Source organism: Coregonus lavaretus (assembly GCF_964263955.1).
Source record: "Coregonus lavaretus genome assembly, chromosome: 9".
In the NCBI taxonomy this organism is placed as follows: domain Eukaryota; kingdom Metazoa; phylum Chordata; class Actinopteri; order Salmoniformes; family Salmonidae; genus Coregonus; species Coregonus lavaretus.
Window position 1 is genome coordinate 46,552,518 of NC_139996.1, and position 22,912 is coordinate 46,575,429.

General features: G+C 43.3%; 1 protein-coding gene across 11 annotated transcripts in view; it reads left to right on the forward strand.

Moving 5' to 3' along the window:
• Window positions 1–22,912, forward strand: part of LOC311135504 (MOB kinase activator 2-like) — a 99,094-nt gene that overhangs the window by 61,117 nt on the left and 15,065 nt on the right. Inside the window, exons 1-2 of one of the 11 annotated variants that reach the window (XM_084169504.1) lie at window positions 4,043–6,551; window positions 8,825–8,866. The exons of 5 other annotated variants lie outside the window; for them this stretch is intronic. In XM_084169504.1, the coding sequence (XP_084025630.1) occupies window positions 6,448–6,551; window positions 8,825–8,866 (146 nt within the window). In that variant the 5' untranslated portion in view covers window positions 4,043–6,447. Of the gene's footprint in view, window positions 1–4,042; window positions 6,552–8,824; window positions 8,867–11,557; window positions 13,844–14,200; window positions 14,859–19,906; window positions 22,243–22,912 lie in introns of those variants that run through there. 5 more of the 11 variants (XM_084169506.1, XM_084169501.1, XM_084169505.1 and 2 more) reach the window with 5 other exon arrangements.

The following is a 22,912-nucleotide window of genomic DNA, read 5'->3' on the forward strand; positions in this document are numbered from 1 at the left end:
AGGAGAATACACACACACAAGCACGCACACACACACCACACGTTGTTATTTGCTCTTAGTGGGCATATTATTTTGTCGCGTCTGAAGGATGACCTCTCCTTCACACAGACAGACCTTGATGTTCCTATAGGGCCATTTTTCCAGCTGGCCTTGCGTTCTCTTCTCTGACTTTTTTTTCTTTTCTGTCTGAACAAGCAGTTGTTGTTTTGAAGATGAGCAAGCGCATGTCTCCCAACTGATGGTGTGTGTTTCTTTCTGTGTATTTACACATATGTGAACTCAGAAAGACAGCCTGTTCGGTCCAAATGGCTAGGATGTTTGTTTGAGTAAGACTGAATTTTCTGCTCTCTCGTGAAGGAGCGTACATACACACGCACAGTCAGCAGAGCTGTTAATTCTCTCCAGGCAGTAATGTTCAGCATCACAATTGTCAAGTAGTCACAGATGTCACTTTATGCCCTTTAACAATTGATCCAGAGCCTATATTGTGTCGGAGGTGTTCTTTGGCTAAGAGAGCAGTAGGGCTGGGAATTGCCAGGGACCTCACGATACGATATCACAATACGTATCGTGATATGTATTGCGATTCTCAAGGTTCTATATGTATTGCAGTTCGATGCTGTGATTTTATTTTGAGTCGATGTTCCGAACATATTGCTCACCATAAATCTGCTGCAGAGGGATGAGAACCATGAGAAAACAAGTTTGGATCAGTCATGGAAATAAAAGTGCCAAAAACAAATTGGCTTCCTATTTAAAAAGCTAAAACAAGCTATGAATGAAAAATACTGGAGTTTTGGTGCAGGTACAGCAAATTGGCGCACAAATAATATTGCGATTATTGTAAACTATACAATATATCGTCAAATAAAAAAAATCACCCATCTCTACAGAGCAGTGTCTTGGGTGTTAGGCTACATTATCCACACAAACAAACCCAGTGAGAAGGCATGCCAGCTCTGTGTTAAAATTGAGTTTTGTCTATATATCTCTTGTGGGCCAGGAAATAGTCTGGAGCATAGACTCTCCAGGGAAGTGGGCCTTTCAACCTCCTGTCTCTCTTTTTGTTCTCCCTTCTTTCTCTCTTTCTTTCTCTCTCGCTTCCTCTCTCTGTTATTGTTTTTGGTCACATGAACCATGCGAATGGTTACACAACATCCCTGGAAATGGACAAGGGGGGCTTTTTGGAGTAAATGTAGATGTTTTGGGCACAACACGTGACTGCGGTCAGTTGACTTCAGTGTGGTTTGAACAACATTTGCCGGAGATAGTATCAGTCATTAAAACAGGGGTTTTGTACATTTAGATTGGATTAACTTGAAGATAGATCTTGACATTCAGATTCTTTTGAAGTATGAGATGTTTCTAATTTCTCAGACATTCTATCCATTCTATGTCATTTCTGTCAGAAAACCCCCATTCACTCCCCTACACACCCAGACAGGAATGAGGGGTATGTCCATCCTTGTGTGGATGTGTGTGGCTCTCGTAGGAACGGAACATAGTGTACATATTTGGCCATCTCTAGTGTGTGTGTGTATGTATGTATGTATGTTCGTATGTACGTGTGTGTCAGGGCTTGAAACTGCCGTAGGTTTGCATGCACATTCCCTCTTGTGGGGATCTGTAACTAAACAGCCTGGTTTAGAAGTTAATGAGCTGGAGCAGAGCAGCCATGCCCAGCCACAACAACCACCCTACACCATAGTTCTCTAAACCCTTTAACCCTACTCTCACTAGCTCTGACTCTATACTCCTTAGTAACTTTGCCCTGTGTCCTTTTCCTCTGGATGTAGAACTGATATTGGTTGTCGTTTTTCTAATTTCCCCGAGTAGCTCTGACCTGGCTGTCTGTCTGGCTGGGCTCTCTCTCTAGTCTCTGCCTACCAGGTTTTCTGCTCCATGAAAAGACCACTCGGTTATCGCCCAGGCCTCGAATTTCCCAGCAACATCGACAGCCAATAGAACGAGAGAAATAGCCTACTGGTTTCAATGGCAAATGAGGAAGTGGTTGTAAAATAATTCGCTCGACATTCCTATGGTCGGAATTTGGCTAGGGTACTTTGAAACAAGGTAAGACATGACTCATAAAATGACAAACATCCCGGTATTAAACAATTACGTTTTTGGTTAGTTTCAAAATGTTGACTGCCTCCGCTCAGATTGCAAGATAGGTTATAGGTTTCAGTGCGCAACAGGCATTGGCCTTTCTCTCCTATCTGAATGAATAGTGCCTTGAGTATATTGACAGAATCAAGCCTTTAGACGTTAATATGAATTATTGATTTTTGAGAGGCTGTAGCCAATACGCGTAGGCTATCACCTACACTTTGACATGTAGGATAATTATTTATGTACACTGAGTGTACAAAACATTAAGGACACCTGCTCTTTCCATGACATAGACACCAGGTGAATCCAGGTGAAAGATATATTGTCACTTGTTAAATCCACTTCAATCAGTGTAGATGAAGGGGAGGAGACCGGTTAAAGAAGGATTTGTAAGCCTTGGGACAATTGAGACATGGATTGTGTATGTGTGCCATTCAGAGGGTGTATGGGCAAGACAAAAGATTTAAGTGCCTTTGAACGGGGTATGGTAGTAGGTGCCAGGTGCACCGGTTTGTGTCAAGAACTGCAGCGATGCTGGGCTAAATGGCCTTGCCCCTAAAATCTGAAAATTCCACCCTGTTCCCGCCAGCAGCCCTCTGGCCGCCTGTCCCCCTGCCCAACACGCACGCACACTTCCTGAGCAAACATGGGCGGCGCCAGCTACCATCTCACGCTCTCTCTCTCCCGCCATCCCTTCTCCCTCCGTCCTTCTTTTCCGTTACACAGTCCTGCTTCCCTCTATCCGCCCTCCCATCGCTCCCTCTTTCACAGTCTCCCTCTGTCCCTTTGCCTTCCTGAGAAAACATTGGTGGGGACAGGGCGGGGTGTGGGACAGCCTACCCACCTCTCTCCTTCCTATTTCATCCTCCCTTTTCCTTCCTTCCCTTGCACAAAGTCCTTCTCTCTTTCCCTCAAACTCTCCCTCCCTCCCGCTCTCCATTTCTTACACAAGCCTCCTCTCTCTCCCTTCACGCCTCCCTTCGTCACGTTCCTCCCTCCTTCCCTCCCCACGTCCCTCATCCTTAGCCTAACTGCTTCACAGAGCCCTTCTGTTTTTCATCCCTCCCTCCATCTCTCCCTTCATGCCTCCCTCTGCCTCTACAGTCTCCCTCTATCATGATTCACGTCCAATGCGGATAAGACGAGTGATAATGAGGATGGGGGAGGGGGTGAGGATGGTCAAACTGTGTGCTGCTAAGCTAACGTTACACCAGTCATCTCGCTGGATCGAATCCCTGAGCTGACAAGGGAAAAATCTGTCATTCTGCCCCTGAGCAAGGCAGCTAACCCACTGTTAGACGTGGATGTTGATTAAGGCAGCCCTCTGCATCTCTCTGATTCAGAGGGGTTGGGTTAAATGCGGAAGACAGGCAAAGTTAGTAAGGCAAAGTTAGTAAGGAGTATAGAGTAAGAGCTAGTGAGAGTAGGGTTAAAGGGTTTAGAGAACTATGGTGTAGGGTGGTTGTTGTGGCTGGGCATGGCTGCTCTGCTCCAGCTCATTAACTTCTAAACCAGGCTGTTTAGTTACAGATTCCCACTAGAGGGAATTTGCATGCAAACCTACGGCAGTTCCAATCCCTGACACACATGCGTACACGCACGCACGCACTAGAGATGGCCAAATATGTACACTATGTTCCTACGAGGGCCACACACATCCACACAAGGATGGACATACCCTTCATTCCTGTCTGGATGTGTAGGGGAGTGAATGGGGGTTTTCTGACGGAAATGACAGGAAGAATGGATAGAATGTGAGAAATTAGAAACGTCTCATACTTCAAAAAACTCAATGTCAAGATCTATCTTCAAGTTAATCAAATCTAAATGTACCAAACCCCCCCCTGTTTTAAAGGACTGATACTATCTCCGGCAAATGTTGTTCAAACAACACTGAAGTCAACTGACCGCAGTCACGTGTACAACTGTACGACTGACTAGGTATCTCCCTTTCCCTCGGACATGCTGTCTGTATTTAACCTCTGGTGTCTGTCCTAATGCCCTTCTGTCTAGTAGACTGTAGTTCAACTGCTCCAGGAGCAAGGTACTTGAAGCTGCTTTTAAAAGGGAGTCTGTCTCGCTTCCTCTCTCTTTTTAGATCAGAGTTTATTTTTATACTACTGTTCTATACATGGTAACAGTGACGTGGAGCCAGCAGCATCTCACTCTGTGAACCACAATACTAGTGGAAACTGACTCGTTAGTTTTTACAGCCTTGACTGGATGCTGGAGCGTAGAGCTGTAAAAGTGGAGGATTAGGTTCAGGTTTCAGGAAAAGATGTACACAGTCCAGGCACGTGCGCGCATACGCGTCACACACATCATAAAACACCCTTCAGCATCCACGCCCTCATTATAGGAACAGACCTGGAAATGGAGAATGGAAAAAAATTATAGCCTAACTCTAAAGCTGTAAGCTTCTGTCAGGGTCTATGCATAGATACAAAAAACATGCTTTTCAACCTACTGTACCGAGGCCTTATTCCCTTTGACTGGAGAGGGCTATCACCTACTCGCCCTCTAGGAAAAGGAGAAAGTTACCCCCTAGGTTCTGATCCAAGGTCTTTTTTTTCTTGCTTTTTTTTCTGTTCAGGTTAGGATTTGGGAAAGAAACTGATCCTTGGCCTGAGAGCCAATTATATCTAGGCTACATGATGCTGACTATTGTTGTTGTACTGAAATATCAACTGCAGTGGCTGTTAATCTGCCTGTAGGTGGTGAATATCAACTGCAGTGGCTGCTAATCTTCCTGTAGGTGGCGCTATTGTGTATACAACCTTACCTCTGAAGTGAACACTCATGGTGCAACAGTGCTCTCATGCTTGGTGTATGAAGTCTGCACCCACATGGTTGCCAAACTAAATATCTTAAGATGAGTTTCAGAATGGTACGCTCTGTTTCTGCTAAAATGATAATCTGGTTTCAAAGTGTTTTTGTACAGTTTATTTAGAAATGTTCAGTTGGCGCGAGTGGGTGTGACGTGTTTTTAGGGAGTCAGTGTATACACGTGTCCTGGCTCAACCCCCGCCCTACCCAAGTTGTCGTTACTGGCGCCTATCATATTATTCCTGAGAAAATAACATTCTTCTCCTTGTTGTTTTCACAAGCACTTCTGAGAAATGAAGATTGTGGCCTTGGGGAACCTATCCCTTTCCCTCAAACAGAACACCAGGAGTGACACACACTATAGAGGGGAAATAACAATTGTTTTGTAGATTTTCTTCAATAGCTTTCTCTCCCCTCTGTCATAACACTGGGTTGCCAGATCTGCACCTCTATCCGTCGTCCTTCCACTGATATTATCCTGGTACTGTTAGTATGACTTGACCATGGGTTGCCAGATCTGAACGTCCATAATCCCCCATCCTTCCACTGATAATAGCCAGGTACTGTTAGTATGACTTGACCATGGGTTGCCAGATCTGAATGTCCATAATCCCCCATCCTTCCACTGATAATAGCCAGGTACTGTTAGTATGACTTGACCATGGGTTGCCAGATCTGAATGTCCATAATCCCCCATCCTTCCACTGATAATAGCCAGGTACTGTTAGTATGACTTGACGACAGACTAGCCACAGCCACCCAGTAGCAGACAAACTCCCTCCTCCAGTCATAGACAACCGGAATGTGATTCACAGCGACAAGGTACACCTGGGGTGTATTCCTTAGTCGGATAGCGTTGGAAAATGTTTTGCAACGGAAAATGTTTACCGTTTACTGTAGGAACAAAACGGAATGAAACGGGGAGGGACGTACCTGAATTTATCCAGTAGAATCTCGTTTTCGTTTGGATTAAATGGTTTCCGTTTCAAAACATTTTGCCACCGACCTAACGTTTGCAATGGAATCTGACTAATGAATACACCCCAGAGTTGACTGGCTGGCCACAGGCCGGGACATTTGGTGTCATGTGAAAATGTCTGTCTCTGATGGATGGCTATGGCTCACCTTTAGTGTCACCACCATAGAGGTAGAAAGAGGGCTCATCTTTGTATCTGCATAATGTCTGACTACTTTAAAATGATGGAAGCCCTATAATATAATAATATGCCGTTTAGCAGACGCTTTTATCCCAAGCGACTTACAGTCATGCGTGCATACATTTTTTGTGCCCTCAATGGCAATGTCCATGCTAAAACGTGTTCTAGCCATTCAGAGCCCTCTTTCTACCTCTATGGTCACCACCCACAGCAAAGATGAAGAATCACAGTCTACCTGTCTGTCAAGTGAACATTCAGCAGACATACCTGGCACCGACTGACTACCTGTTGTCACCCTCAAGGTCAACGCAGTATTTTCCGGGAGGTATTTGGGGAGTTTTCTGTTTTCAAAATGGCTGTCGTTGTATCACTCGGAGGTGCTACACACTGGTGGTGGATGAGTCCAACGGTGATCCCTAAGAGCAGATCCAGGATCAGCCAAGCTGACCCCCATTTGTAAGTAACCTCAACAATTATCAGGAACTGAACATCTCCTAACTGACCTTAGGCAGTTAACCAAAGGCTCTGGCCTATGTCAGATATACAGGCCGTGAACCTGTTTGTTTTGGCTCTCATTACAGAAGTCTACTCCCATAAGCACAGCTCTAGGATTAGCAGATTCCATCCTAACCTTAACCTTCTTGACCATCTCATAATTGACCGTCTGACCTCAGACCAGTGTCCTGGGGGCCACTACCCCTGACCCTGCAATGCTGCTCTCATTCCAACTAGGGCTGTGATGATACCAGTATCACAATATTTTTTCCATGGCAAAAATGAAATCACAAAACTCTGGTCCTTTAAAATCCTGCTATATGTAAAATATTGTGCGCTATAGCTTGGGGGGAAAATGTGACTGGATAACAAAATGTTTGTTTCCAACGTTAGGGCTGTTTTCCTAAAGAAGTTGAATCCGCATTGTTTTGTTTCCTAGCGATGATACTAACGAGTATCACGATACTTGTATCGTCCCAGCTCTAATTCCAACCTCTTACTTGAAATACGGCCTGTCTCCTCCGCTCGGAGTGGGGAGGGAGAGGGTGAAGAAGATGGGTTTGCTGATGGAGAGAAAGAGGTTAGAAGAAGTCAAATGGAGGGTGAAAAGAGAAGGCAAAGCGATAGGGTGAAGGAGAACCCAGGGAGGAAATGGAGAGTGAGAGAGACACAGATGGTTGCCATGGTGATGGCCAGGAAGTGCGTTGCGAGCTGGATGTTTTGGCTGAGTGAGGCTGAGGCAGCACAGTGAGGCCTCTCCTCTCCCCTGTCTGTGGAATGTAGGGAGGACAGGACAGAACACTGAGCCAGGGCATGCTGTGACAACCTCTTACTCTTCTCTTTCAATCAACTCCTTCTCCTCCCTCACCCCCTTTTTTTATTAACACTCCTCCTCACTCTCCTTTCGCTTCCCCTCATCCACTGCCCATCTCTTCTTTCGCCTCTTTTCACCCTCGCTCACCCCTGTCCTTTTATCTTCCCCTTCGCTCCTCTCCTCTTCCTCTTCTCCTCCTGCTACTTCCCGTCCTCTAACCCTTCATCCTCCCTTCCCATCCCGTTCCACCTGATATGATCTAGTTCATCCAAACTGGAACTGTAGCTATGGAGATGGAAACAGACAGACGGAGGTCTGGTAGTTCTCATCTAGTCCGGCTCCATCTTGGCATCGCCCTCTCTCTCCTTCGTCAGTCACAACAACTATTCACATACAAGATGGCTTCCCCTTCCTTTACCACTCTCAAACATCCTTAGGTGCCCGGGTGCCACTTCTTAGAACCAGCTCCAATCCTAGAAAACTTGCTAGCAAGAATGTTTTGACATTTCACAATCTTTGTTATAAATGGGGTTATAAATGTGGTTGTAACCAAGCAATTGTGTAATTTCCGTAAATGTCAGTCGTTGAATGTTGATATGAAGCGTGCGCCCTGGGCACGTGCACCATCCAAAGTAAACAAACACAAATTACAGACAACTTTTGCAATGTACCCTTGTTCTTAGAAGTTATATCCTGTTCTCACCCCCCCCCGTTTCTCCTTCTGTCTATGCTCCTCTCACCCCGGCTCTGTTCTCTCTCGATGTTCTTTCTCTCTGTTCAGTCTTTCCTTTGTTTAGCCAGGCTGGGGTGGGATGAAGGAAGGGATGACAGGTCGGTTCACGTAGCCCTCCCCGGCTGGAATGCAGGGCATGATGGAGAGTAGAGAGTAGACCAAGGCAGAGGGAAAATAAGAGATCTACTGGCCCTCCTAGATGGCCTCTGAAATAAATACATATAGGAAGAGGTGAAGGGAAAGGGATAGAGAGAGAAGCGAAAGTAGGAATGTTTACTCTGTGTAAAATGCTATGTTTTAGAAACTATACATCTGTATAGACAAACTAATGAATGTATCTTGAGTTCAAAATGTGTTTATAGCAAAGGACAATTTGCAGTTAGCCTTAAGGCCCTTGTTTAGCAGCCAACACAGTGTGTTGTGAAAGGGATGAGTGAACATCTTTGAGGTAGTGTGCCAAGCAAGTTCAGCGAACAAGGTTGACCTGTCAGTCAGTTTAAAGGTACACTCCCAATGACTTGCTACTTTGCTGTGTTTGCTAAGGGCAATTTCACAGTAACGAAAGTACGCTTTGAGTCAGTTTTTTCACTCTCAAATGTATGCCAAACAAAAACCATTTGATTTAAAAGTTTAACAAACCATACAACTCTATGCACAATGACTCATTTTAACTATTTTCAATTTTAGTGGAAGACCTGTGCAGATGCAAAATTTGGTAACAAAATTACGGTACGATCTCCCTCAGCTTTTTATGCACATTTTCTGCTCTGAATTAAGATTCAAAGATGTCTGCAGAAAGGGTGTCAGCTATGACATGGCACCTTGAGTTTGGTTATTGAAATACAGTAAGTGAAGTGGAGTTACACCCGGTAACGGAATTACAATAACGGAATTACATTAGTCCCCCTGTAGCTCAGTTGGTAGAGCATGGCGCTTGCAACGCCAGGGTTGTGGGTTCGTTTCCCACGGGGGGCCAGTATGAAAAATGTATGCACTCACTAGCTGTAACTCGCTCTGGATAAGAGCGTCTGCTAAATGACTAAAATGTAAATGTACATCATGGGTCCCTGATCTGTACTACATTGAAATGCATAATTATGGATATGAATGTCATTCTCATGTTTCACAAGTTTGGACATCACAGTGCAGCACAGCAGAGTAGGGTAGAGTTCAGTCCAGTAGAGCAGTGCTTACCAAACTCTGCGGCGCGCAGGAACTCAGTCCGGCTTTCAACTAACTCTTGAAAGTTGTAATAGTAGAATGCACAAGTTGCAATTTCGAAATTGGGTAGTGCATCATCAGTTTTCCTCTTGTCATTGCATACCTTAGAGAGCTATTTAGAACTTGTCAGAAATGTCCAAATCAACTAACCAATGTCAGCTTATGTTTTTTAGCCAATATATTTTGTAGTAATGTTTGAGTCACTAAAATATCACATGAATACACATTAGACATGGCAAAATGTAAAAAATTGCAAGACAATTTGGGTTAAAACTGCAAACTTCTCTGCACCCTATGACAAAATGTGTAGAATGGCAGTAAGTAAGCTATACTTTTCTTTATTGTAGGGAGGGAGGGGTTGTCCAGACTGACTGTTTTAACACTCTTGCTTTGGTCACTAGAGGACAGAAAGAGAAAGAAAACAGTTATGAGCTGAACATAACAGTATGCCAGTGGAAGGGAGGACAGTAGCAGGTGACCCAACTTTGGTTTGTGACTACTATGATTTCCCATTGTAGCCACTTCAGTTGCAGTAATTCCTTAGTTTTTTGCTAGTTCTGCTACCAGTTTGGTAACGGAATTACAAGCTTGAATCACTTAATTCAGAAACAAAATAGATATCAGTAAAATCACTAACTAATTGGTAGGTCTACCATTACTTGTTACTTCTGTTGTCCAGATTTGCCTTTTGCGCGCACACACACACATAGACCACACACACACAGACCACACACACAAATAGACCATACACATAAACCCATCTGACACATATGGTACAGAAAGACTATAAATACTGTTACTTCCACACACTGGCACCTTCTAGGCCACCTACAGGATTGTATTTCCCTGGACAGGTCGCAGGGTTCAGTGTTTGAGTAGATCCTGGCCCTGCTGACCTCGTCCTGGGTTTATAGAAACTCCCACAGATACTAAGACCCTCAGCCTGCAGTTTTCACTGGCTAAGTCCTTACCTAAACACACTGTGCACTGCGCTCTCACACACTACACACACGCACATACACACACTCCACTCTCACATACACTCCACTGTGGGGTGCCCACATTCTGCCATTCCATTGGTCAATACACCAGTCACTCAAGGTAATTCTACAGTGCCATTGGCTATATCGTGGGGTACAAGGGGTGGGACTGAGCTGTTGCCAGGCACGAGGCGCATCTGCTGCTGCTGTGATTCATTTGTTGCTGGCAAGAATCTGTGTTTTCTTTGTCTTAAAATGGTGGAATGTCCGTCCACTGACCAGTGGACCAGCCAGCTCGGCCAATTTTATTGAATGGGTCAAGGGTACTAGCTTTTAGTATTACTGTCAACTAGGCAAGTTTTGGGTTGAGATTGGAGAACACCTTTTTGTTAACATTTTGAAATTGGGTTCATGTTTTCTCCTAGTTATTTAACATAGCCTACTAATTGACTAGTCAAGTTTCGGTTCAGTTTTGGCCAAACTTTTTGATGTTGGCTTCGTTATGTTTTCTCATGGTTGTTCGTTCTATTCTGAGTGACTGTGATTGTCACGGCCTTCATCATGGCAGAGTGAACCACTGTCATTCCTGGAGCAGTGAGTCATAAGTCCTGGCCATTGACGTCAGTGTTTCCAGCAACCTTCTTACACAACTCTTTATGATTTTTTTCCCCCCATGTTGTATTTTAATGATCAATGTGTGTTCTTTATTGAATCTGGGCCTCAGAGCAGACACTGTGGTTTCCAGGGATGCCTTAAAGCTGTCTGTGAGGGTGTAAGTTGGCTAGAAGTTGTCCCCCTATCCACTGATACTGGTTCAGATATTTTCTCATCCCCCTAATGGTTAGTTAGGATTGGGGAGTAGGGTGATCTCATCCTAGATCTGTGGTTAGGGGCAGCCTCTCACAATAAACAATCAACAACATCGCATCTCAGTTATGAATGGGAAGATGTCCTGATGCTTCCCTACTGCAGTCCTCGGTGTCACGACTCTCATAGTTCACTGAGCAATTCAAGAGTAAAATAACATCCAATCGCTAGAAAGGGGATATGAGTCATCAGGTTAGATAGGCCTAATGTTTAGTGTTATGGGCTAGCTACCTACGTGCTTGTTCTACAGAATGTGATTTTAGGCTATGTGAGTCATATAGTGTTAGATCACATTTAGGAAGAACACCTTTGTTTGACATACTGTACTTAGTATACATACTGTACATACTGTACTTAGTATACATACTGTACTGAGATTGGTTTATATTAATCCAGTGACATGAGATCATGTTTAGTATGCGTTTGTTATACAGATTATGGGTTATGTAAGTCCGATGTCCTAGTTGTGTGTTTCTTCCATGGAATGGCGAGAGCATCAGATAATGTTTATAGCGTGAGTTAATGTTTAGGGAAGATTTAAGATGTGTTTGTCATCTGGAGACAGTGGGTGTAGTATGGTTAAACCAGGTGGCACAGTGATGCCATGTTTTATTTGTGTGAATGATTCCAACCTGTAGGCTAGGTCTGTAGTAAGTGGTTTTATTTCTACCTGGAAGGCCCTTTGCTGGGTCATGTAGGAGACCATTGCTAACTATATTAGCCAACCTTTTTGAACTCCAGAAATGACAGCAATTCATTAGTTGTACAATAATGACAATAATAGGTTATTACTTTCCAGCAACTGAATTGCTTTTTAACTCCAGCAACAGTACTTTATTAAGTTGTCTTTGACCTTGAAGCCTGATTGAGCCCTCTGTCTTGAATGGAGTTAATTCTGAATGCAGAGGCTCTGGCTATAGCCCAGTGATCTTGAATGGCTGCCTTCTATTTTAGGTGACCGCTGATGTAATAGTTGTAAGCAAATGGATGGAAACTTTTTTTCCATTACATTGCTTTTCACTTCAGTGGTCACCACCTCAAGTAGGGCCCGACGCCATTTAGAACAGTTCCCCCATGGCCCTAATGTCACTCTCGCTACTTTTGTGCCCTCTCTCTCTGTCCTCACCACCTCTCTCTTTCAATCTCTCCCCTTCCCTACCTCCCCCTCTCTCCCCCTTTCTCTCTGGTCAGTATAGCCCAGGCAGAGGCAGGCTGAGGTTATAAATAGCTCCTGGGAAAAAGCTCTGCCTTGTTCTGGCCTCTCTCTCCTCCCCCTTCTCTATCTTTCTCCTCACCACTGCAGCAGCCATTCAGAGCGATGCTCTGGAGCACCAGAGCTCCACCCCCCCCAGCCTCCCTCCCCCATCCCCCCTGACTGAGCTCTGTGCTGGGGCCAGACAGGGAGGCATGTGCCCTAAGAGGAGCCATGCTGGCAGAGCGTGCAGATGGACCTGTACAGGGCCCCTATCAAACCACCTCACTCTCAGATACTTGTAAGATATACACGGGAGGAGTTCACAGCCACCACCGCACACAAACAAGCAGGGTCTCTCTCTCTTGCGCACACACGCATGTAAAGATTTCTCACACACACTGATTGACCCTGACAAACTCTCAGACCCTTACACACGCAGACTGTCTGTGACATACACACTTAGTCACACACACACACACTGGGAGTGAGCTGAGCTCCAGAGGTCCCCCAGATTAGTGTGTCTTTGTGAGTGTCTATGCCATGCTACAGCAGTCAGCTGGAATGTCTCTCATTTGCAGCTGCAAGCCCACTGGTCCAGCCTGAGAGAGGGGGACAAGGAGAGAAACCTGGGCCATATTTATAAAATGGCTCTGAGTAGGAGTGCTGATAAAGGGTCAGTTTTGGCTTTTAGATCATAATGAATTACATGATATTGACGGGGGGACTTGATCCTAGATCAGCACTCCTCCTCTGAGATGCTTTAGGGATACCAGCCCTGGTCAGAAAAGGGAAAAATGTAGAGTGAAAAGGGGTCAGAAGGAAAATGTCAAGAGAAAAGGAAGATGTTAAATGGAGGGGCGAATGAAAGATGGGGAAAGAAGTGTCTGAGGATAGAAGGGAGAGAGGAAGATTTAGAATGCCTTTTTATTCATAATAATAATAATTGGTAATTTAGCAGACGCTCTTATCCAGAGCGACTTACAGGAGCAATTAGGGTTAAGTGCCTTGCTCAAGGGCACATCGACAGATTTTTCACCTAGTCTGCTTGGGGATTAGAACCAGCGACCTTTCGGTTACTGGCACAACGCTCTTAACCACTAAGCTACCTGCCGCCCTTTTATCATAACCTGAGAAAGTCTTCTCACTTTCTGTTGCTGTAGTAGGCCTGTTTTCAAGATTGCTTTGTACTCTCTTTGTACTCAACGTTGAGGATCGATATCAACCAAGTCCAGATTGTGTAATGCCTCTATTAACCCGACCTCAGACTTGCGCCGAAACAACCAAAACACCACCTCAGCCTTCACACTCAATCTTAATTGGAGGCTTTCAGAGCTGGTTTACCTCACTGCCTCTCACCTGTACACCACCAGTCCTGTTGTGCCAAAGTCAAGTTGCTACATGCCCATCTACTGCTCATCTCCCGGCCTCACAGTTAAGTTCCAGGTGAGGTTCAGAGTCAAACACAAGAATGTGGCCTCGCCCTTTCAACATGTAGCCTTTCATGAACTAACCACGTTCTGCTGATATCAGGCCTCTCAATGCAGCTAACCTATCTAGTGAGATTACTATAGGCCTGTGCAACAAAAATATAGGTCATTGCTGCCATCTAATTGTACATTAATTGTTTGAGATTTAATTTTAGGAATTGTTTTAATCCAGCTGGTTGGGATATAATAGGGATAGCCTCAGGCTGAAGAATATTAGCTTGGTTTAAATTGATTAGACCACTTATCTTTGTGTTTACAGTATGCTTTTGGCATTGTTTTAAATTTGTTACAGTACAGTACAACTACATAGTTATTACAATGTTAGATCAAAGTTACAACTGTCATAGTAGATTGTGTCTTCATACCACAGTGTGATCATTATTAACTAGAGTTACATTTGTAACCGTTATGGCTAGATTGTAGCACAGAATCATGTACTATGTAGCCTTCTTCAGACCACCTGGCTCTTTCTTGTCCTTTGCGACAACTCTTCAAGAAAGAACATGGACCACGTCCACATGAGCTGGCTGTGACGTCCGCCCGCCCGCACCTCTCTGATTCAGAGGGGTTGGGTTAAATGCAGAAGACACATTTCTGTTGAATTCATTCAGTTGTGCAAGTGACTAGGTATCCCCCTTTCCCTTATTGTGGGGGTTCTGTTTTCGCACCTAGAGGAGACTCCTCTCCCCCGATTGGCTGCAAGTAGAGAAGGTGGGCGGGCAGTTGCGAAAGCCACAAATAGGTTTCTCCTCAGGTCTTCTGTAGCCTACAGTCAAAATTGTAGTATTTAATTGTACAGCCTCATCGGAGAGAAACGGTGTGGAGAGACGTTTTCTAAAGTTTTTCCGTTCAATTATGGTCGGAGATTACTGTCCTATTTCAGGAGACAATACGGATATGCACTCACAGAGGAACTCAAAAAGTGGATTAAGTTGTAAAATGGTCCTTCAGGCGGTGGGCAAAGTATTAAGGTAAAATAACAGTATTTTAGACTTCACTTTTCGGCTAGTTTACTCGTTGCTACGGTTCTCTGTAATGTCAAGACAAGGCAGCAGTGGGCTCGCGCGACCGTACGCGTGACCGCAGCATGGTTGGTGTAGTGGAACTTTCCATGGGACAGCGAACATCCAATCAATGTCTGATTTGGGGAATACAATTTATTTTAGGCTACATTTTGTAAGAGATGTCTGCTTTGCAATTAGATAATGTATTTATAAAAATTAAGTGGAAGTACAGTTTTTGATAAAATATGAAGAAAGTATGCTCTCGACACCCAGTTAACATGATACAGTAGGTGTAGAAGCAACAGTGTGTCCATGGTGTGTGTGTGTGACGACCAACATCGCCACAATGTAAGAAGTGGGTAGCCAATACTGTCATTTTCATGTCGGTAAACATTCCTCTCTAAATCAGTTCTTGGTTTGATGCGTTGGCAGCAGATATTGGATGCAGGAACATGTCGTTTTATGGCACTGAACGTCGAAAGATACTTTTAGAATAGAATAGGCGCTGTCAACTTTCTCACTGCAAAGTAGGCGCTACTTGCATTACCTTAAACATAGGCCTACTGTTTTCTCGCTGTAGTATTGTAAACAGCTCACAGTTTAAAAAGGAAATTGCTGTGCGTCTTAAACTGCAATTACAGGCTTTTCGACTCTCAGGTTACGGGTTAGCAACAATTCACTAGTCAGTGGAATTTGGTTTGGCTTCCAGCATTCAGCGACAGCTCGACATATCTCCCCAGCAAGACTGAACAAGAGCAATGTGATATGCCTCCTCAACCACTGTAAATAATTAAAGCCCCAACTTCCGTTTTAACAACTTCAAACAAAAACATTGCTTACTTAGAGGTGTTTTGGATAGAAATGTGTTTATGGTCCTTCATTCTCTAGATAAAACATTACAACACACCTTTAAAAGCATATACATATTGCACTGTTCTTACACAATGCCACCTGTTTCCTTATTGCATACTACAGATGTAACTTAAAATGTATGATCCAAATAGTGTTAGTATTGAATGTGTTTGTGTCATTAAACAAATACAAAAAAAAACATCACAGACCCACTTTCAGAAATCATCCCAAGATCTCTAGCAATGTGGGAAATATCCACCAAGTAACCCATGACACTGCCTCATAGTCTGTATGGGCATGGCTGGAAGTAGACACATTGGTTTTCTGACCAGGAAACGCTCTGGACCATTATACCAGGAAACACTCTTTTAAACACCCAAATAGGCTACAATTTGGGCCCACCGTCCCATAATTGTTTCTTGTTAACTGTCATGTAGTCAGTTTAAAACTTGTTGGCCTAACCATGGGGCCTGTCAGTGTGGCCTTTCCTTATGAAGTCTTTGAGAGATGTAATGAGGCTAATCCTTCATGGGACAGAGTCGACAGACTGACCATGCTGGTTAGTTCCTCTTTGAAGTTTCCTCTCTCTTACCTCCACCTAAACGCTTGGAAACATTCAGTCCCAATAATGGAACCTTAGATAATAGATATGGGTATGTACAGTATAGGGATACTTCAGGATTTTGGCAATGAGGCCCTTTTATCTACTTCCCCCAGAGTCCGATGAACTCATAAATACAATTTTTAATGTCTGTGTCCATTATGAAGGAGGTTAGAGGCATTTTCGCGAGCCAATGCTAATTGCGCTAGCGCTAGTTAGCAACTTCCTTCAAACTGTACGCAGTCATAAAAATGGTATCCACAAGTTCATCTGACCCTGGGGAAGTAGATAAAAGGGCCTCATTGCCAAAATCCTGAAGTATCCCTTTAAGAATGCCCACCATTTTAGGATTCCGTGTTGTAGGAATGAATTATTGTACATTACAGCAGTCACAATACCAGTATTGTACATTATAGTAGCAGATGGCAATCTGTCAAATCTAACAGGTAACGACAAGTTATGCATGCCCCTCCTTTCAATGGAGCTCAAGTTAATCTACTCTCTAGAATGCCAAAGTGATTGCAACCGGTTGATGCATGTAGCCTACACATACCGCCTTTAAAAATTAACTTTTATCACCTTCAAGTGGATTTTCCAGTTCACTGACATTTGAAGAATAACAAAAGGGAAACTATGGCAGCGTTTAGACAGGCAGTCCAATTCTGATCTTTTTTTTGCTATTTTATTTTTCTGACCAGCTCTGAAAAAGATCTGATGTGAAAAGATCTTATGTGATTGGTCAAAAGACCAATTAGTGGAAAAAATATCACAATTGGTCTGCCTGTGTGAACACTGCCTATGAATGCATAGTTCTCAGCGTGTTGCAATGTAATTTTTCATCACAAAAGGGACTGCTCCTTGTAATACGTTCCGGCATTCAACATACTTTTTTACCACCTGAACATTGAGACGCCATATCAGTCCTTCCACAGCCGTGGGGACAGTGTTGTCTCTTGCTTCCTTGATCTGAACTATAGGCTGTTCATCAAAGTAGCCTATTTAGCATTGATAACCAAATATAACCTCAGCGACTGCTTCAAATAGTAAATCAAACAACAAGAATCCACCCCCCAAAATTGTTTATTCACAGACTACTGTGAAATGGTAGAACCTGCTGTAGCCAACTAGCTAGCCATGTGCTTTTTTCTTCTTGACCAAAACATGATGACTTCTATTTTTAGCTGATATGAGAATGAATACACAAGCAGCATATCAAACTGGGATAATGTTTTAGGTTACACTGGCAAGTATAAGAATATTTGCCACGGCATATTTTTTAATTATACATTTGATTATTTCACATGGAGATGTGGGAAGCTAACAAGGCAAGCTAGCTTGCTATGTTTTTAGCCAGGCTAAATCCAGCTAGCCAGGCTGCCAGCTAGCTTCTACTAGCAAGGGAAGGTGACTCTTCCTTGGTTTCACAAAATAAAGACAAAAAAAAACAATTTATCGCCCCCTTGTGAATGGGATTGGGACCAGCGAGGATATTGTGTTTCCAAAAGGTTTCCGCTACTCCAAAAATACCACTACCCACATGCAGTCAAGCACCTAGATCAACGGAGTGAAGCTTGTAGTAAACCTAAGCTGTTCTCCCCCTCTCACACACGTCTGTTGTAACGTTGATGCCCTTACATTATAGTGTCTGCAGGGGTTCTTTATGAGCTCAGCGGGGCAGTGGGGCTCTGAATGGGGTTTAGCCCTATTGCAGCACACAGGCATGGGAAGGAGGGACCCCCAGCCTCCAACACATTGTCAAGTGATCCTGTATGTCATGAAGGGAAATTGATGTGATTGTAGGAAATATGGCATGAAAACGTCCATTCAACTAGATTAAGAAAAACAGACTTAACAGAATTCGCATGGCAAAAGAAGACTATCAAACAGGCCTCAGGACAGTTTGCCTTTGACTTCTAAAAGTACAAGAAATCAGAGAAGACTGCCATTGTTGCACATTTCTACCTATATATTAGTGGAGTATGAAATGTGTGGAGATTTCTGCCCTTACTCCTGTCTCTTTATAGCCCAGTAATGGCTGCCGTGGCTTGGTTGGCTCGGTCTGCTCCTCTCTGTCTGTGGTTTTTCAGGGGAAAAAATTGTATTTGTATTTATTATGGATCCCAATTAGCTGCTGCCAAGGCAGCAGCTACTCTTCCTGGGTTCAAGCCAGTTTATACAATTTTAAAAACATTACAATACATTCACAGATTTCACAACACACTGTGTGCCCTCAGGCCCCTACTTGAGAAGTATACTCAATTTTGATGCCTGAAATAGATCTAGGGCTGTCCCCGACAAAACAAAAATGTAGTCGACCAAGAGTCGTCTGTTCTTTCGACCAATGGACTGGTGGACATTTTAAAACGTGTATTTTTCCATACAGTGCATTCAGAAAGTATTCAGACCCCTTCACTTTTTCCACATGTTATGTTACAGCCTTATTCTAAAATTGATTTAAATCGTTTTTTCCCCTCAATCTACACACAATACCCCATAATGACAAAGCAAAAACTGAAATCACATTTACATAAGTATTCAGTTCCTTTACTAAGGACTTTGTTGAAGCACCTTTGGCAGCGATTACAGCCTTGAGTCTTCTTGGGTATGACGCTACAAGCTTGGCACACCTTTATTCGGGGAGTTTCTCCCATTCTTCTCTGCAGATCCTCAAGCTTTGTCAGGTTGGATGGGGAGCGTCGCTGCACAGCTATTTTCAGGTCTCTTCAGAGATGTTCAATTGTGTTCAAGTCCGGGCTCTGGCTGGGCCACTCAAGGACATTGAGTCTTGACCCAAAGCCACTCCTGCGTTGTCTTGGCTGTGTGCTTAGGATCGTTGTCCTGTTGGAAGGTGAACCTTTGCCCCCGTCTGAGGTCCTGAGAATTCTGGAGCAGGTTTTCATCAAGGATCTCTCTGTACTTTGCTCCGTTCATCTTTCCCTCTACTGACTAGTCTCCCAGTCCCTGCCGCTGAAAAACATCCCCACAGCATGATACTGCCAACACCATCATGCTTCACGGTAGGGATGGTATTGGCCAGGTGATGAGCGGTGCCTGGTTTCTTCCAGACGTGCCGCAATGCATTCAGGCCAAATAGTTCAATCTTGGTTTCATCAGACCAGAGAATCTTGTTTCTCATGGTCTGAGAGTCCTTTAGGTGCCTTTTGGCAGACTCCAAGTGGGCTGTAATGTGCCTTTTACTGAGGAGTGGCTTCTGTCTGGCCACTCAACCACAAAGGCCTGATTTGGTGGAGTGCTGCAGAGATGGTTGTCCATCTGGAAGGTTCTCCCATCTCCACAGAGGAACTCTGGAGCTCTGTCAGAGTGACCATCGGGTTCTTGGTCAGCTCCCTGACTAAGGCCCTTCTCCCCCGATTGCTCAGTTTGGCCGGGCGGCCAGCTCTAGGAAGAGTCTTGGTGGTTCCAAACTTCTTCCATTTTAGAATGATGGAGGCCACTGTGTTCTAAAAACCTGTTTTCGCGTTGTCATTAGGGGGTATTGTGTGTAGATTGAGGCAAATTAATTTAAATCAATTTAGAATAAGGCTGTAACAAAATGTGGAAAAAGTGAAAGGGTCTGAATACTTTACCAATGCACTGTATATAGACACACCCGCTGTGTTTTTTAATAAAATCAACCTATATATAGTCTACTGAGCTTGTTGGATGCTTTAAGCACAATTAAATAAGACACACAAATGACTTGAGGGAGCTAGAGATCAAGATAGTTTAAAACCTTTTCCCGACCTTCCTTCTCCTGCTGCTGCTGGCCTTCGCAGATTCTGCCATTACACTCCTGAAGTTGCCAATAATAGGCTACAGCAGCGGTCAGCAACCTTTTCCATTTGCAGTGCCAATTTATCTTACCATTTCTACCAATCTGCGTGCCAGTTATGATTTTCATATGCACATTTTCGTGGAACAGTTTTTTATTTCTTTATAATAAAATCTTCATATCTCAGTCATTGTAGAAATTAATAGAAATTGTATCTAAAATGAAAATTATACAAATCTAAAAGTAACTTCCATTGCCATTGCCAGCTATGTAAATATAGCCTACATAAAGCCAACAAATAAAAAACATTGCAGCCTGCAGATAGATAATTATCCTGATAAAAAATAAATCACATTGGCTATGGTCTGTCTGCAAGGAACTTGAAACATTGTATCAACTATCAACTTGGTCCAGCCTGAAGCTTGAGCTAACAAACTTTGAACATTGTATAAAAATATTCTGGACCCTCAGTTTCCCACGCCAGTGAGCTCCGGAAAAAGACTGCTGTATTTGCACAAGGGATAAGAAGTTGCTTGCATTTAAGTCGCTTGCAATATTTACCATAAAGTAGTGTGAAAGTATCAGGTTTTGACCACTAGATGCCGCTGTTCCTGCTATACCGCCACACTCTTTAATACATTTTTCTGGTCTCTTGTGTTTATTAAATAGATCACAACATTTTCTTTGGATAGAAAACCAATAGATTTGGTTCATGATGAAAATAAATTGTTGTCATCCTCACAATTCAAGCCAGTCCTCCATGAAAGCAAATCAGTTTAACTTTATTTTATGCTTAATCTGTCTCCAGGAAACGGCTCCTTTGTGTGTGTCTGATTTATTCCCTTCAAAAAAAGCTTGGGATTAGTTAGTGGTAGACCATTCCTGGTGAACAAGCAAACCATTAGACTACAGCAGTTCTAATGGTGTCAATGCTATGGTCGCTAATGGTCTTCAGTGGTGAAAGTCCCAAAAATACACTGTATAGTGTATTGGGTTGCATTGAGTTTCAAAATCACTATGTATAAAGCTATTTCCTGATCATTTTTATTGATAAACATAACTTATATTATTAGGGCCACCCCATTTTAGTCCCTAGTCCATTTTTCAAGTTTTGGGCTTGTAGAAAAAGTCTTCATATGAGAATTGCATAGGGATAGCCCTCTGAGAGCTGGCCACTTGTTGGACTATTCAAGGAGAGTTGAGTTGAGGCATTAGGTTGCTATTAGGACAAACTGAATTGCTTTCATGGAAGACTGGCTTAAATTGTGAGGATGACTACACAATTTATTTTCATAATGTGACAAATCTATTGTTTTTCTGCCCAAAGTGGCAAAGGAAATGTTGATCTATTTACTAAACACAAGAGACCAGTAAAATGGATGTGTGTGTGTGGCGGTATAGCAGGAACAGCGGCATCTAGTGTTCAAAACCTGGCCGGTACTTTTACACTACCTTATGGTAAATAATGCATGCGACTTCAGTGACTAATGTCTCTGAACGGGGGAAAAAACAAAACCAGATTCACAGGGAATACATTACATAGTATGGAGAAGCAATACTCCAAGCCATATCTTCATTTTACTTGTCAAACATAAATAACTGATTCTGTATACTGACTGTTGGGGTGGGATTGGCGTGGGGGGTCCATGGGTGGCTTTAGACAATTGTTGGGGATTTCTCATGTCTTACTCATTGGTAGGAAGAAGTTTGGTCCAAATTGGATGTTGGGTAGTATATTGAATATTACCTGAATCATATCAATTAAAATGGCCAATTTGGGTGCAATCAATTAGTTTAATTTCTCAGATTAAATAATATTTCAACAAAATAATATTTCAGGGATGCTAATCGTATCTGTTACTTAACTACCTCTTGACTTTCTATTGATTCCCTTTTTGGCCTCGGACTTACCTTGGGGTTGGTTTGGTTTGTTTCCAGGGTTGTTGTTCAGATTGTTTGTTGGTCAACAAAGTACAGGAAGAACATCCAGACATCTGTTCCTTATCTGTTGTTGTCTTGTCTCCTCTACCCTCACTGTAGATACTGTAGGGTTTTCCACTGCTGGTCGGCTGGTATTACATCATCGAATTAAATCCAGGTGGTGAGAAAAGCAGCATGTTTCTCTGGTGAGAAGTTCACCCACACATACCAGAGTTACAGGAAACATACTCAGTAGGTGATTCAAAAATCCATCATAGCTACCCTTCAGAGGAAACGGGGAAAACTCATCACATTGTCTGGCATAACTTTATTGTTTATGCTCCAAGTACACATTCTTCTCCCCAAATCATCTTGGGGTCCATGTGTTAATTTCCTCTGTTATGGGGAGTGTTAGCTGATCCTAGATCTGTGCTCTGTGTGCTAGAAGCCATCTTGTTTACGGTAACTGTGTTGGATGGATGTGAATGCTGTTCCCTGTCACAGATTGCATTAACCACTTCCATATGCAAATAGTTAGATGCCGCCACAATTCACCAGGCCAATTTAAGCAAGCTTTGTGAAATATTGCGCTTGGCAGGCAGGCGCCTCTGGCTGAGGGGAAAGTCAATACATGGATAAAGTTAGCAATAATGCACTAATAAAAACAAGAACTGTTTTAGCTTCCAAGCCTTTAAAGTAGCAGTATGTGCGTCAGTGTAGATGGAATTTGCGTGTTTCACTGTTGAGGTGATAACTAAACATTGGCCTAGTGTTAGCGATGCCTACAAAGTCGCCAAGTGGCTTGATTTCAAAGGTTGCTTAGAAAATAAACCACTGTTAGCTTAATGGATACAGCCTTTTTGGTAGCACTTTTAG